We start from the raw sequence: 13,720 nt of genomic DNA on the forward strand, positions 1-13,720 counted from the left end.
GCATAACAGTCCAATATGCATATCTGAGAATCAGGCCTCTCTTCAATAATGACAAAATGTAATGAGAGAAATACAGATTCACTTTTTGTTATCTCATAAGCGGCGTGGTGCCGGCTCCTTTTGACCTTTTGACCCCAGACTTCAAAGACGTGGCCACAGGCCAGCGGTGTCTACACACATTAAGCCACAAATGTACACCTCCATCCTGCAAAAAATGGGGCCTAGAAACTAACCTCTGTCTTATGTACATTGACTGTACCGTTGGAGGTCACGCCCCTTTTCCAGCCTTTTCGAGATAGCTAGGGATGCTAAAATGTTGACACACATTTCCCGGGGCCCCGAGAACGACATATGCAAGATTTGTAGTTCTAGCCCATAGAGAAAAAAAGTTTTCCCAAATGGACTGTCATTTGGACAAAGCCCCTTCAGAAGTGTTGCCTGCGAGACCTAATGGTTCAGAATGTGGTGGAAAAAAAGTTTTTGAGATAGGAAGGTCCTACCGCCCTGAAATTTGAATACCATATTCTAGGGCCTAACTGGGACCCCCGCACCGAAACTTGGCCCGGTCGGACCCCGAGGGCAGGAAGGGGGGGCCTGCCCTTGGGGTCTGACCGCGCCAAGTCTCGGGCAGGAAGGGCCCCCCCTTCCTGCCCTCGGGGTCCGACCGGGCCAAGTTTCGGTGCGGAGGTCCCAGTTAGGCCCTAGAATAAGGTATTAAAATTTCAGGGCGGTAGGACCTTCCTATCTCAAAAACTGTTTTTCCACCACATTCTGAACCATTAGGTCTTGCAGGCTACACTTCTGAGGGGCTTTGTCCAAATGACACTCCATTTGGGAAAACTTTTTTATCTCTAAGGGCTAGAACTCCAAATCTCGGATATGTCGTACACGGGGCCCCGGGAAATGTGTGTAAACATTTTAGCATCCCTAGCTATCTTGAAAAGGTCGGCAAAGGGGCGTGACCTCCAACAGTACAGTAAATGTACATAAGACAGAGGTTAGTTTCTAGTCCCCATTTTTTGTGGGATGGAGGTGTACATTTGTGGCTAAAGGTGTGTAGACACAGCTGGCCTGTGGCCACGTTTTTGAAGTCGGGGGTCAAAAGGTCAAAAGGAGCCGGCACCACGCCGCTTATGAGATAACAAAAAGTTAATGTGTATTTCTCTCATAACTTTTTGTCATTATTAAAGAGAGGCCTGATTCTCAGATATGCATGTTGGATGGCTAGGGTGTTGGTCTGGGAAGAACTTCAGGCCAAAATCTTGCAAGCGAGCCGCTGGGTGCAGGTGCAACGAGATGGAGCACTTGCTGAGCCTGGACTTTCATAATCTTCGCTCTGTGAATGTAAAGGATGTTTGGTCGGATGTTACGACGAAGAATCATAATGTGAATGGGAATATTCTATAAATCTCTTGATATCATCTTTCGTCTCAACACTTCTGCTGCAGCCACTTAAAGTCTCACTCCGAGAACCTAAAAATATGAATCAATCCATTAGAAGTATGAAAATATCTTCCCGGTGGTGCAACAGAGCAAACAAGGTGTCCTTTGACATCAACGTTTCGAGACGATTGCAACAGTGCCACACATGATCATATTTGAATATGTTTCGGGGTAGTAATTAGCTGTCGATTTTGGAGGCCTTTATCAATAATGACCAGCTATAGATTTGCTTCCCGATGGAGATTTTTGACAAATTACATGTTAATTAGCATCTACACGTTAAGCTGAGTCCAATGAGATCAAGCTCGGCCTCTTGCTACACCGAGATCATGTCCTAGACCTAGGTGTACCATGTAAAATACATGTTACCATTAGCTAGAGTGTCGTTCTTGGTGTCATTGGACTCAGCTCAACGTGTAGATGCTAAATAACATGTCATTTGTGACACATCTTTATCGGGAAGCAAATCAATAGCTGCTCAGTATTGATTAAGGCCTCCAATTTCGACAGCTAATTACTACCATTAAACATGTTCGAATATGCTCATGTGTGGCACCGTTGCAATCGCCTGGAAGCGTAGATGTTGAAGGACACCTTGTTCGTCCTCTTACGCCACCGGAAAGATATTTACATGCTTCTGATTGACTAATGAATTGATTCAGCTATTCCCCCAGTAGTCTGGGGTCAAAAGGTCAAAAGGAGACGGCACCACGCCGGGGTGGATCCAGATCTCGGGCAACAGCGCAGGGTTGCCAGGTCCTGCAAAAAACGTGCCCCCCACATACCGTTCAAAATCCACCCAAAATGTCCTAGAAGCATCCCAAAAAAAAATGATATTATTGGCCATTTTGGCCAACGTTTTGAAAGTAATAATATTTGAGGGAATATTTTTTTGTTGTTGTTGTGTGTGTGTGTGTGTGTGTGTGTGTGTGTGTGTGTGTGTGTGTGTGTGTGTGTGTGTGTGTGTGTGTGTGTGTGTCTGTGTCTGTGTCTGTGTCTGTGTGTCTGTGCGTGCGTGTGTGTGCTTGTGTGTGTGTGTGTCTGTGCATGTGCGTGCGTGTGTGTGTGTGTATAACACGCTATTTTATGTTGAAATGCGACGTAATCCAGTGTTCACGAAACGTACACTGTCAACGTAGGTATGATTTTGGCGACTGGGTTGGCTCTCAGATATACGTGTTTCTAACAAGATGATATCATTAAAAGTTACATAAAGTAACAGTTTAATAACACAAACGCAGGAAGCACGTGAGCTGCTAGTTTAGCGAAAGCAACCTGACGTCGTTGAAACATGCGAGCGAGCCGATCAACTCCTAATAACTATAAAACTAAAGATCAGACACAATCACTGACTGAAGATTATGCAATTAAAAAGTATATTTCTCGCTAGAAATGTTATTAGAAACACGTTTAACGGTGAATCGGTCCTAAAATATTGCATTTCCCATTCAGATAATAAAGATTAATAAAGATCATACACATTCACTGACTGAAGATTATGTAAGGAAAATGTACATTTCTCGCTAGAAATGTCATTAGAAACGCGTTTAATGGTGTATCTGTCCTAAAATATTGCATTTCCCATTCAGATAATAAAGATTAATATAAGCTACGCCGTGTTCCGGAGCCGCGGGGGATTCTGGGAATTGGGGTTCTCAGTTGACAAATGGGGCTTTTGTTAACTTGTTTTGTTGTTAGGATTAAGTGGGGTTAATGGGTTCGGGATGTTATGTGGTTGTGTGTTGTTCTATTAACATTGTTCGTGTGTTCATTATTGTCGACACCGTCACCGAGAGTGACGTGACCATCGTTTCGCGCAGCTGTTCCGTGTTGAAGTCTCGTTCAATAAAAACCAACTCTCGTTGTCGAGCGTTCAATAAAAACCAACTCTCGTTGTCGAGCGCGCCCCCCCCCTACAAACGTGTCTCCCCCCCCCCTCAACAAACGTGTCCCCCCCCCCCCCCCTTCAACTAACGTGTCCCCCCCCCCCTACAATCGTGTGTCGTCGTCCCCCCTCAACAAACGTGTCTCTCCCCCCCCCCCCCCCCCCTCCCCGGTCATCAACAGTCTCCCACCCCCCCCCCTAAACAATCGTGTCCACAATTTGCCGCGAAAGCCGTGAAACCCAAACCCCGAAACCCGCCTCCACAGCGGCACACGTGGATATTGTAGGTATAACACGCTATTTTTTACGTTGAAATGCTACGTATCCAGTGTTCATGGAAACGTACACCACTGACGTTTTTTCTTGGCGACTGGGTTGGGATAACGTATCCAGTCAAACGTCCTCCTCCGGGCGATAAGTTATAGGCTACACTCTGATAAGCAACCTACGACTCAAGAATGGAGTTGGAGATGATGGACGACGTCGACAACGCCATCTTTCAGTAGGCCTAGTCGGTCGCAGAGTGGAACGTTTCTCCAAAGAATTCACAAACATCGACATTTTTTGTAGGCCTTTCTGGCGCAGATGGCGTTTTGGGGAGGGGCTGCAGGCACCCCGACTAACCAGTAGGTATCGCTAATGCATCGACCAGGACACCAACCGTTTTATACCGGCCTCATCTAATCTAATGAACCGAGATACTATAGGACCATAATTAAGAATATAAACACAGTTGCATTAATATACACTAACTGTCTAACAACACGACAGTGATGGAATGTGTAAAATTAAACTAATAAAAATGTAAGGTGAGTTTGTTCATCGTCTTAACAGTATACTATGCAAGAAGCATACCAAGTTGATCACTACTGAGTTTTTGCATTAAATATCCACTATAATATATTCATATAGACACGAAGACCTGCCTGTTTGGATTCTACAACTTGGCTTTTTAGGCCAATTGTTTTTTCTGAACTTTTTCTTTCATCGCCTACACATTTTAATAACATGACATGTGACAACAGTTTCAAAAGGCCAAGAAGGCAAATGAGGGGGAAAAATAATTTTACTATGAAACCACTATTACATTAAAAACTATGAAGTTTTTTTTTTATTTGCATTTACCATCAAGTAGAGATGTGAATCTTCAAATATCTCGCGATTTAATTTAGGGTATTTGGGTTACAACGCATTTCAAAATATATTTCACCACAAAGTAAAGTAAAGGCGTGCTCATTTTCGCAGCTATAATGTGTGGGGCAATGTATGGCATGAAAGCAGTAAGATTATGCAGGCTAGTTTTTCAGATTTGGAAAATCATCAACTGATTGCAGTAATTGAAACACACAAAGTTAATCCTTAAACATATTATAGGTTTTTGGAAGTTGTGAAGTAATCTACAATCATAGGAGATGAGAATATTTTCTACTCACTTTTTTAATCAACAAGGTCAAATTGGTATCTTGACCCTGTCCATCTTGCGTTTGGAGGACACAGAAAGCCTTTATATATTTCTATACAGACCAATTCGTTTCCAGTTTCCAAGCATATGCATTGTATTCTAAACGAGAATGGTATGAAATGGTTTCTCCCCATTTAATATTGGGCTATTGGACTGAAGTAGCCTACTTCATCGCATTTCACAAATTTGAAATTTCATTTTTTGCTTCAGGAAAATATTCCACTCGACCAATAATCGCACCTTGATCAGAAATCCCTTCTCAATATTGGGCCCTTTGGTCGGTGAAGGCAAAACAATTAAATGCTAAGGGGTAGAACATGAGATATACACAAAGAACACATTTTTTTTCTCCCAATCATTAGTGTATGCTACTTTGTTTGCAATACATTATGATGTTGATTCCCCTGAAACAGAAAAGACCAACAAGCAGACCTGCGGCTTGGTCGTTAGTTTGATGCGCTGCAAGTTGATCCATCGTCTGCATCAAAATTGGCCCAGCGCTTCTTCTTTTTCTTGGCGGAGGCGTAGGCATAGGCCATCAAAACTAGGGCGGCGCCTGCCGATATGAGTGCAATCCACGGGCCTTTGGACCTAAACAACTAAAAAGGAAGTGAAACAAAACAATTATAGTGCCCAATTATATGGTGTATTCGTTAGCCTTCACCTCCTGTTGCACTTCGGACACACTCGGCCCCACACGGTCCTCCTCATGGCCTCACGCAGCGCCGGACTGCCCCACACGTACACGGCTGACGTGCACACGGCGCTGAGGCGCGCCAATGTGGCAAAAGGATTTAGGGCCTCGTTTACGAAATTCAATCCCATTCCGAACATAAATCTCAATACGATATTGACGAATGAGGGTATCCACAATAGCAAAAAAATTATGACCACAAAAAATATAATTTTTAAGGATTCTTTCTTGCTATCTCTCTCTGCGCTCGGGGGGTCTCGCTCAAGCTGGTATTTGGCAACAAAGTACAGTTTTATGGTCATGGTTACTTCAGTGAGTATCACCAGTTGCAGAGAGAGGATGCTAAAAACAAACAGATCAGTCGCTTTCGAGATGGGAATCACATTTCGAGCGAGTAGATGGGCAAAGTTATACAACCAACAATACACATTAATTCCCACAACAATGTGTTTCGTTACGAAGCGGCTGTAAATAAATGGATAACAAACTGCAAAATATCTGTCAAACTGTGCGAACAAAAATGTCAGGATGTTGACCCCAAGAAATGAGGGTAAGACATTATATGTGCCATTTCTCGGAGGATATCCTTCGTATACATCAAACAAACCGAGGTAGTACACCGAAATGCCAACCAGCGTATCACAAATGCTAGTGTTCACCATGAAAATAAACCTATTTTGAATGCGAAGTGTTTTTGTTGCCAATATTCCGATTGTTACGGTGCCAGATAATAGGACAGCTGCTGTTCCAAGCAACAGCTGGAAAATAAAGATGAGGTAATCCAGAGGACTGTCAAAATCGACTGCAAGAGGCACACCCCCTGCGTCTGTGATATTGAAGCCATACAGCATCGTATTGGTGCGTGCTGCCGATGTCAAACCGATTGCTTTTATAGGCCTACTATATATTTTCTCTGGAGAGCTCATGTTTTTTCTACGTTGTTTTCCACCTCTTGAAAGCTTGAAACAGTTAGTCCATATACCAAGCAATATGCGCTTCTAAACTTCTGTTGGAAGGCATAATACAATTTAATTTAGACGATCCTTTTCATGGTCGAAGCCAACATAACTTTGGTTATTTGTCGGATAAGACAAATGTATTCACTAACACGTTAGTTAGTGAAGCCTATTAAGATGCAAGATGCATATTAAAATGCATTTTGTCATGTTTCTAGGATTAGAGTTTTTTGATGAACAAGCTCTATTTTTATGCTTCATGTAGGCACCTTATGTTAAAAATACATGTTCACTCATGGAAATGTGGACCATTGAACTGTTGTAATGCAAAAACGGTTGTTAATTTCCAGATTAATTCGCAATGGTTAAATGAACTGGATGGCAATAGGGTGTTTGATTATTTGAAATGTTCATCAGTGTTGTTATTTTAAAGAGGATGTTTCAATTAAAAAAAAACTGGGTGAGGCTAATATTTTCTATGATGCAATGATATTGATTTCATTTGGACAAATCTGGACTGAAGCTGAAGAGCCATGCCTATTTCAATTTAAGAACCTCTAAGATTTTTACTGCTTTCCTCCCTCATGTCCTGTAAGATCCACAAAAAAAAAAAAAGGCTTGTTTTGTATGTTTTATTGCAATAATTTATATTCATTGGATAAACTCAAATTGTATATGCCTTTACAGGCTATTTAATTGCTAAAGTAGCAAAAAAGCATATTACAAAAAAATAATACACCCCATTTCTATCCAAAATTGGCCCTTACGCGTCCAGTGGAATCAGGCCTTTACAAAGAAAAGGGGCCGACCCCTGCCTAGCGCGGACCATGGGTGACAGCAAGGGCTGCCTTCATTGTCTCAAATTGAAGGGTCTGGTTCGTTTTAAACTGAATAAGGGTATTCAACTCTGAATTTATAGCCTATGTTTGGACTCTGAGGCTCTGGCTCAACAGGAAGTGATGGAATTGGTGGGGGATTTAAACAACCCGCCCTTTATTGGAGCCTAGTATGACGTGTCCTATATAGGAAAGGCTTTCAAAGCATCATCCAATGTACCATCTAAACACATTGGAAACACAAGCAGTTGCTGTTGATGTTTTTCAACTTTGGGGTCGAAAGGAGCATGAACCATGGCCCTTATCTTAATAAAAAAGTGAATGTGCACTTCACTCTTAACTTTTTTTTGTTATGAAATAGAGGTCTGATATGCGTATTGGATCGGAAGGGTGTATGTTCATAGTTCTCGGAAAATGTTCAGCTCAAAAAATTTGGACAGTATTTGTGCATTATAAGATAGAGATTTGACTGCATTTCCTTTGGAAGTTTAATGTAACATAAATCAATTAATTGTGTCAAATAAAAACTTAAATCAATGAGCTTTGTTCTTTTCACGAATGGGATATCGACTGTGTCTGGTTTTGAGTATGGGCTAAGCCTGCCAAATCACATAACTATAAATTAGCAAATGGCTGAAGTGCAATAGTCGTAAATCTTCATCTGGGTTTGTGTAAAACACTTTACATATTAATTGTCAAAATCACTTATGTAAGCACAACTATTTGTAAAAGAATAACACTCACAGGTATATTGGCCCAAAAATTCGACTGAATGTGAAGTCAACACAACAGCCATCATCCATCGATTTATAATAATACAATCATCGATGTCAACGATGATTTAATCCGACCCAAAAGTTGAGGGCACAATGAAATAGGTCGAGTAAGCATAGCTCTCTCTTGCACATCGAACAGACACGGGTAACACACTTAATATTTAGACTCCATTCATCCACTCACGGTGAGCATAACAGCGTTGTTAAATTTTAGCTTTCGCTGTCGTGTGTGCCAATAGCCTCGTCTGGGAATGTTTAAGAACATTCATTTTCTACCGCCTCGCCTCCTCCCCTTTTGCAGTCAACCAATGAGACCAAAGGGCCCTGATTTGATATGGCTGGTTCAGACGACACGATTCTCAGATACGCAGACAGATCAGATGGGTCAATTGACCATACGCGTTCTCAATGTAATTGCCTTCCACATGTTTTATATGAAATCATTTCTAGCTTATCTTGGAATGAATGGCTGTTTCAGATCAGACTTAAATCAAAATGTCATACATTTAAAATATAAATAGAAATACTGAAACTTTTTCAATTAGTCCTATTAGCCCATGGTTTCAGACATTATTTGAAGCATCGATCCTTCGTATCTCAGACAGATTATTTTGCCGATTAAAATCATTTCAACATGAATAGTCATATGTGTTTTATTCAATATTTGCTCTTAATAACAACTGCATATACAAAGTTAATATATTAATTTGCATAGGCCTTGCTTTATACAATTTTGTATTTCCACACCTAGGAAAAAGCTTGTGGAAGTATTTCCACAATTCATTGACCGAGACCAGAGTGTGTCGATGTATATTCATACATTTAAATGCATTGCTCTGTTTGTAATCCCATTGTGATTCATTCCATTGAGTTTCATTCCAATTCTGTTGGTAGAGAGGGACACAAAACAAAGCAAAAACAAGATAAACGAGTAAACAATGTCCAAACAACATATGGACAACAATGAAAACATGGTGAAGCTTAGGACGACCTTTCGTCCCGATGTTTTCATCCATTTACTATTCGTTGGAGTCTTTTTGGAATAAGTTCACTGCCTTGACAAATTCAATTATGATTTTGTCACGTTTAGAATGTAAACAGGTGTTACAAAATGATTCAGTAGTCCTATAAAATCTATCGGCCATACATTTACGCATTTGCATGAATGGTCTGAACCGTCGTTTTAGACTGTGCCCTACACGCAAGTTAAACGGAAATATGAGCACCGCTTTTGCAATCCCGTTAGGCCTATATCAATACAAAATGTGACATCTTTCTTCCATTATCCTCAAAATCTGAAATGGCATCTTTTAGCAAATGATTGCCAAACGATAATTTCAAGTAAACAGTTGAAAAGGTATGGGCCCTTACCTCCGTTTCGGACAAACTCTTCGCCACACAGTACCCCAGACTGCCTCTCGCAATGCTGGGCTGCCCCAGATGTACAGCGCAGGAGTCACCAATGCATTCATACGTGCCATAATTGCAAACAAGTTTGTAGCTTCGTTTCTAAACCGTAGTCCCCTTCTAGTAAGCTGTCTTACAATAATATTGACGAAAGACGGGCCCCACAATGACAGGAAGCATATTACAACAAAAACAATGATGCGTAACGATTCCCGCTTGCTATCTCTGTCAGCGCTTGGCGCTTCCCGCGCTAACTGGTGCTTTGCTATAATATATAACTTAATAGTCATCGCAACTTTCGTGAGGACTATGATCTGAAGAGTCATTACACCAAAAGCATTTATTTCAGCCGCTTTTGAGATTGGTACCAGGTTCTGTGCCGCCACGATAGTATAAGTGTAAATCCAGCAAAGACAACAGATTGCAATTACAAAAGATCGAGTGATATAGCGTTTGTAAAAGAAAGGATGGCACACGGCAAAGTAACGGTCAAACTGAGCAAAGAGGAATGTTAACATGTTGACCCCTAGAAACGAGGGCAAAATATAATATGTTCCGTTTCTTGAAGGGTAACCCTCTTGGACATCGAAGAGACCGAGGTAATAAACAGACAGCCCCGTGAAGGTGTCGCCGATGCTCGTATTTAACATGAAAACGAAGCGATTCTGTGCTCGGAGCACTTTTGTGCTGAATATTGCAATGACAACCGAACCGGCAACAAGGACCGAGCTTGTTGCAAACAGTATATGGAAAGTGAAGACGAAAAAGTCTTCTGCACTGTCAAAGTCTACGGACAAAGGAACAGAGGTATTGGAGAGCATCGTGGCTCTCTGCCAGAGCTGGAGACACAGTCCAAACCTTTGCCCAATTTATAGATCACTTGGGCCCTTGGGGTAATCTCCAATCAGTGCGCGCCTGACATGTCGACGGAAGAATAATCACAGTTTTTGTGCAATTTTTAAACGAAAAACTCTCTTAACTCCTTTGTTATAAACTACCCTTACTCTTTTTGTTATTTTTCAATGATTGTATGTTATCAGTGGAATTGGACTAAACGATATTATATGCATAACACACTGTTACTATCATTATTTTGTTCAGGGAGGCCTAATTGAAATATTATATCTAATATATAAACTTGCATGGTTGCCTCCTCCTTCGGTGTGAATGTATAAGTATAAACCGTTGTAGGTCGCTTTGGATAAAAGTGTCCGCTAAATGAAAATGTAAATGCCTCTGATGTTGACCCCTTCTATGTAAGCGTATGCATACTGTATAGGCATTAAGAAGTTATGGTGTGACTACATGAGCAAGTCAATGGATTTACTAATCTAGTCCGGCTTCTTTTTTATGCCATGTATTGTTCTTTTAGTTATTAAATCAAGTAGGCTATGTGTTTTTTGCAGCTTTAACCGGGCAGCCATAAACTTAATTCCGTTGGTATTGCACATAATTGTGTTGCATCTATGAGTATTGATGCGTGCCGCACATCTTAATATATATATATGAATTCGCTGTTTTGATCCTAGATGCAGTTCTACATGCTTTTCTACAGGCTTGAAATCACGGTGAGGTGAGGCCAGTCATCTAAAAACGACGCAATAGCAAACTTCTTGAACATGTACGGAATTGGACCACTAGGTGGCATTAATAGCTCTGATTTCAACACGATGCACAAGGGCTCTTTACACATTTCTGAACTGGTTAATCTTTAAATATGATGCGATATGGAGAGCAAAAAAATAATAATCTTAGAGTGAATCTTTGAATTGAGTAAACACTGTAGAAGGGCTGTTTGTAAGCGCATCGTACATTTCGACAATACCTATATGCTATACCTATATCCAAGCTATACTTAACATGTCTTCATTTATTTATTATTATAATTTATGTTGTTTGTTTAGCCTATATATATATATATATATATATATATATATATATATATATATATATATATATATAAATTTAAATTAAAGGTCCCATGGCATGCTACTTTATGGATGCTTTAATAGAGATATTAGTGGGCCCCTAACACAGTATTTGAAGACGTTCCCGAAATTCAGCCGTGGTGCAGAATTACAGCCACTACTAACCAGTCGAACATTGAGCTTTCCCCAAACGCGCTGTTTCGGTGTCTGTAGCTTTGATGCAATGAGGAGGAGAGAGGCGGGTCAAGCAGGAGGGTGGGGCTGGCCCTGAGCAGGTTGCGGCCACGGTACCGTGCGCCCTGCTCGTTTTACACCAAACGCAAGTTTTAGCCACTGGGGGACGATAGGCAGGCTAGGGAAACTCATGTGTTAGAAAATCTCATATAGGGAGATTTTCATACCTTTAAACTAATACGTTAAAATGTGAGATTAGTCTTTCAATTTAACGATTTATGAGGCCTACCACATTCGGATCAAACACCAGGCCGGGCATTGATATGGCTTGTGAAGGGCTTTTCATTTAATTCCATTAATTTTCTGGTCAAACATTAATCTACGTAAAACTGTGATGTATTGATAAGAATTAATCCACTCTCCGCACATTAAGGTTTGTATAGGCTACAGCCGGAAGTCTATCTTTGAAATCCATTTATATAAACCTAAATTCGAGCTGTCAATCGTCAAAGAGATTAAAGCCATTCACAGTCAACAGCATTTTCTCATGTAATTTGGTTTCTGTGCATTTTGGAAGCTTTCAAGAACAGGGAACTTGCAAATACGTAGGCTACAAAGTCTCAGCGAGCCGCATCATTGGGTTTCTCGGTGTTCCTCTTCAGCATTATTCTGGCGACGACCATCAATTTTCTCAAATATGAGTTATCTCTGTCGTGTGTGCCTATAGCCTATAATCTGGTAATGTTTATGAACATGTATTTTATACCACGAAGATTAAGGATCTTTTACACGCACGTTAGCGGCGATAGATTCGCAGCCCCGCCTCTTCCCCCTTTTCATTCAACCAATGAGACCAAAGGGCCCTTTACGCACGGAGAGCAGATTGGTCAATGTAATTTACTTCCACTACATATTTTATATGAAATCATTTTTAGCTTATCTTGCCAATCACCAAGTTATTTTGGATCGAATGTTTTTTTAACTAGGGAACTAGGGAATCCATTAGATGATGTTATCGTCGTTGTTTCCTTGCCAACCCTGCTCGACTTGCTGAAACAAAACGCATAAAACCCAGCAAGCCAGTGTTTGGCGAGGTGTTGCAGACATCAACACGCAAATACGCACAACGTCTCTGCGTAACTGCATCGATGAACAACCACAGTGTTCCTCTATCGCCCGTATTGCCACTCACAAGTTTTGGAAACGTGTTGGTGTTCCTCTTCAGCATTCTTCTGGCGACGACCATCATTTTTCTCAACTTCTCGGTGCTACTGTCCATTTTGATGAACAAATCGCTGCGCAACGAGAACCGTTTCATGTTCATGTTGAGCACCTGCCTGAGTGACATCTGCTCCGGGGTGTCTTATTATTATGCTGGTGTTCTCGACGTGAGGGACCACTACACCTCTCCCAATAGAACCTTCTACATCGCCCCTACATTCCTCGGGCTGTCATACATGGCCATAATCGCTGCTCAGGCAGACCGTTACCATGCGGTGGCTTCTCCTTTCAAATATTCCCAACGAATGACCAGAAACAGGACCCTTCTTGTCATTCTTGTTTACTGGGTATATGCCTTCGTCATTGTCGCTGTCAACAACCTAGTTCCAGTAGGGACAGCCAAAAGAGTCACTGGCATCGGTTCGTTCCTGGGGAACATATGCACTGTCATAATTATGATTGGTCTGAATATCCGACTGTACTACATTGCCACGTTTCAGTTGATGAAGGAGCCGCCCTCCGCAGACAGGGATGGCAAACGCTCCTCGATTTATCTCGTCGTGATCGTTGCTGTGTTTTTTCTAGGGGCCTGGTTGCCCCTATTCATTCACATTATTGTGTGTAATTTCAGCGGCACTACGTGTTATTCGTTTAAGAACGAAGGCACTGACCCCATTCGTATTCTGCCCCGCCTTAACGCCGTGATCACCCCTGTTCTGTATACCAGAGGGTGCACTGCGCTCAGAGAAAGTCTTTTCACCCACGTCTGGCGATCCTGCTGCCGGAGGTGAGAGTGAAGACTGTTTGCATTAGGACTATAGGCCTGCACTGCCTTGATTTAACACATGTTTGTCCAGCATGCTATAAGTGCATGGACAATATAGCCAAGGGACATTTACATTTCGATAAACTAGTTGAACGAAAACTTTTGCATTCTG

General features: G+C 41.5%; 3 protein-coding genes across 3 annotated transcripts; 1 reads left to right on the forward strand and 2 right to left on the reverse strand.

Annotated features, from left to right (window-relative positions):
• Positions 1-5,312: 5,312 nt before the first annotated feature.
• On the reverse strand, positions 5,313-6,559 carry LOC132459689 (uncharacterized). The gene has a single exon (XM_060054385.1). The coding sequence runs from the start codon at positions 6,408-6,410 to the stop codon at positions 5,451-5,453; it is 960 nt and encodes a 319-aa protein (XP_059910368.1). The 5' UTR covers positions 6,411-6,559; the 3' UTR covers positions 5,313-5,450.
• A 1,949-nt stretch (positions 6,560-8,508) lies between these two features.
• Positions 8,509-10,416, reverse strand: LOC132459691 (uncharacterized). Its single transcript, XM_060054388.1, has 2 exons — positions 9,424-10,416; positions 8,509-8,936 (listed from the first exon to the last, which is right to left on the reverse strand). The coding sequence occupies exons 1-2, from the start codon at positions 10,278-10,280 to the stop codon at positions 8,867-8,869; spliced, it is 927 nt and encodes a 308-aa protein (XP_059910371.1). The 5' UTR covers positions 10,281-10,416; the 3' UTR covers positions 8,509-8,866.
• Positions 10,417-12,550: 2,134 nt separating this feature from the next.
• On the forward strand, positions 12,551-13,678 carry LOC132459688 (adenosine receptor A2a-like). Its single transcript, XM_060054384.1, has one exon. It carries the CDS (start codon positions 12,710-12,712, stop codon positions 13,571-13,573), a length of 864 nt encoding a protein of 287 aa, XP_059910367.1. The 5' UTR covers positions 12,551-12,709; the 3' UTR covers positions 13,574-13,678.
• Positions 13,679-13,720: the final 42 nt, after the last annotated feature.

This window comes from Gadus macrocephalus, chromosome 6 (genome assembly GCF_031168955.1).
Source record: "Gadus macrocephalus chromosome 6, ASM3116895v1".
Taxonomy (NCBI): domain Eukaryota; kingdom Metazoa; phylum Chordata; class Actinopteri; order Gadiformes; family Gadidae; genus Gadus; species Gadus macrocephalus.

Coding starts and splice junctions, on each gene's coding strand:
- LOC132459688 (XM_060054384.1), top strand. CDS start 12,710: ATGAACAACCACAGTGTTCCTCTATCGCCCGTATTGCCACTCACAAGT.
- LOC132459691 (XM_060054388.1), bottom strand. CDS start 10,280: ATGCTCTCCAATACCTCTGTTCCTTTGTCCGTAGACTTTGACAGTGCA. Junction 8,937..9,423: donor AGAGTTTGTCCGAAACGGAG/GTAAGGGCCCAT, acceptor CTCTACCAACAG/AATTGGAATGAAACTCAATG.
- LOC132459689 (XM_060054385.1), bottom strand. CDS start 6,410: ATGAGCTCTCCAGAGAAAATATATAGTAGGCCTATAAAAGCAATCGGT.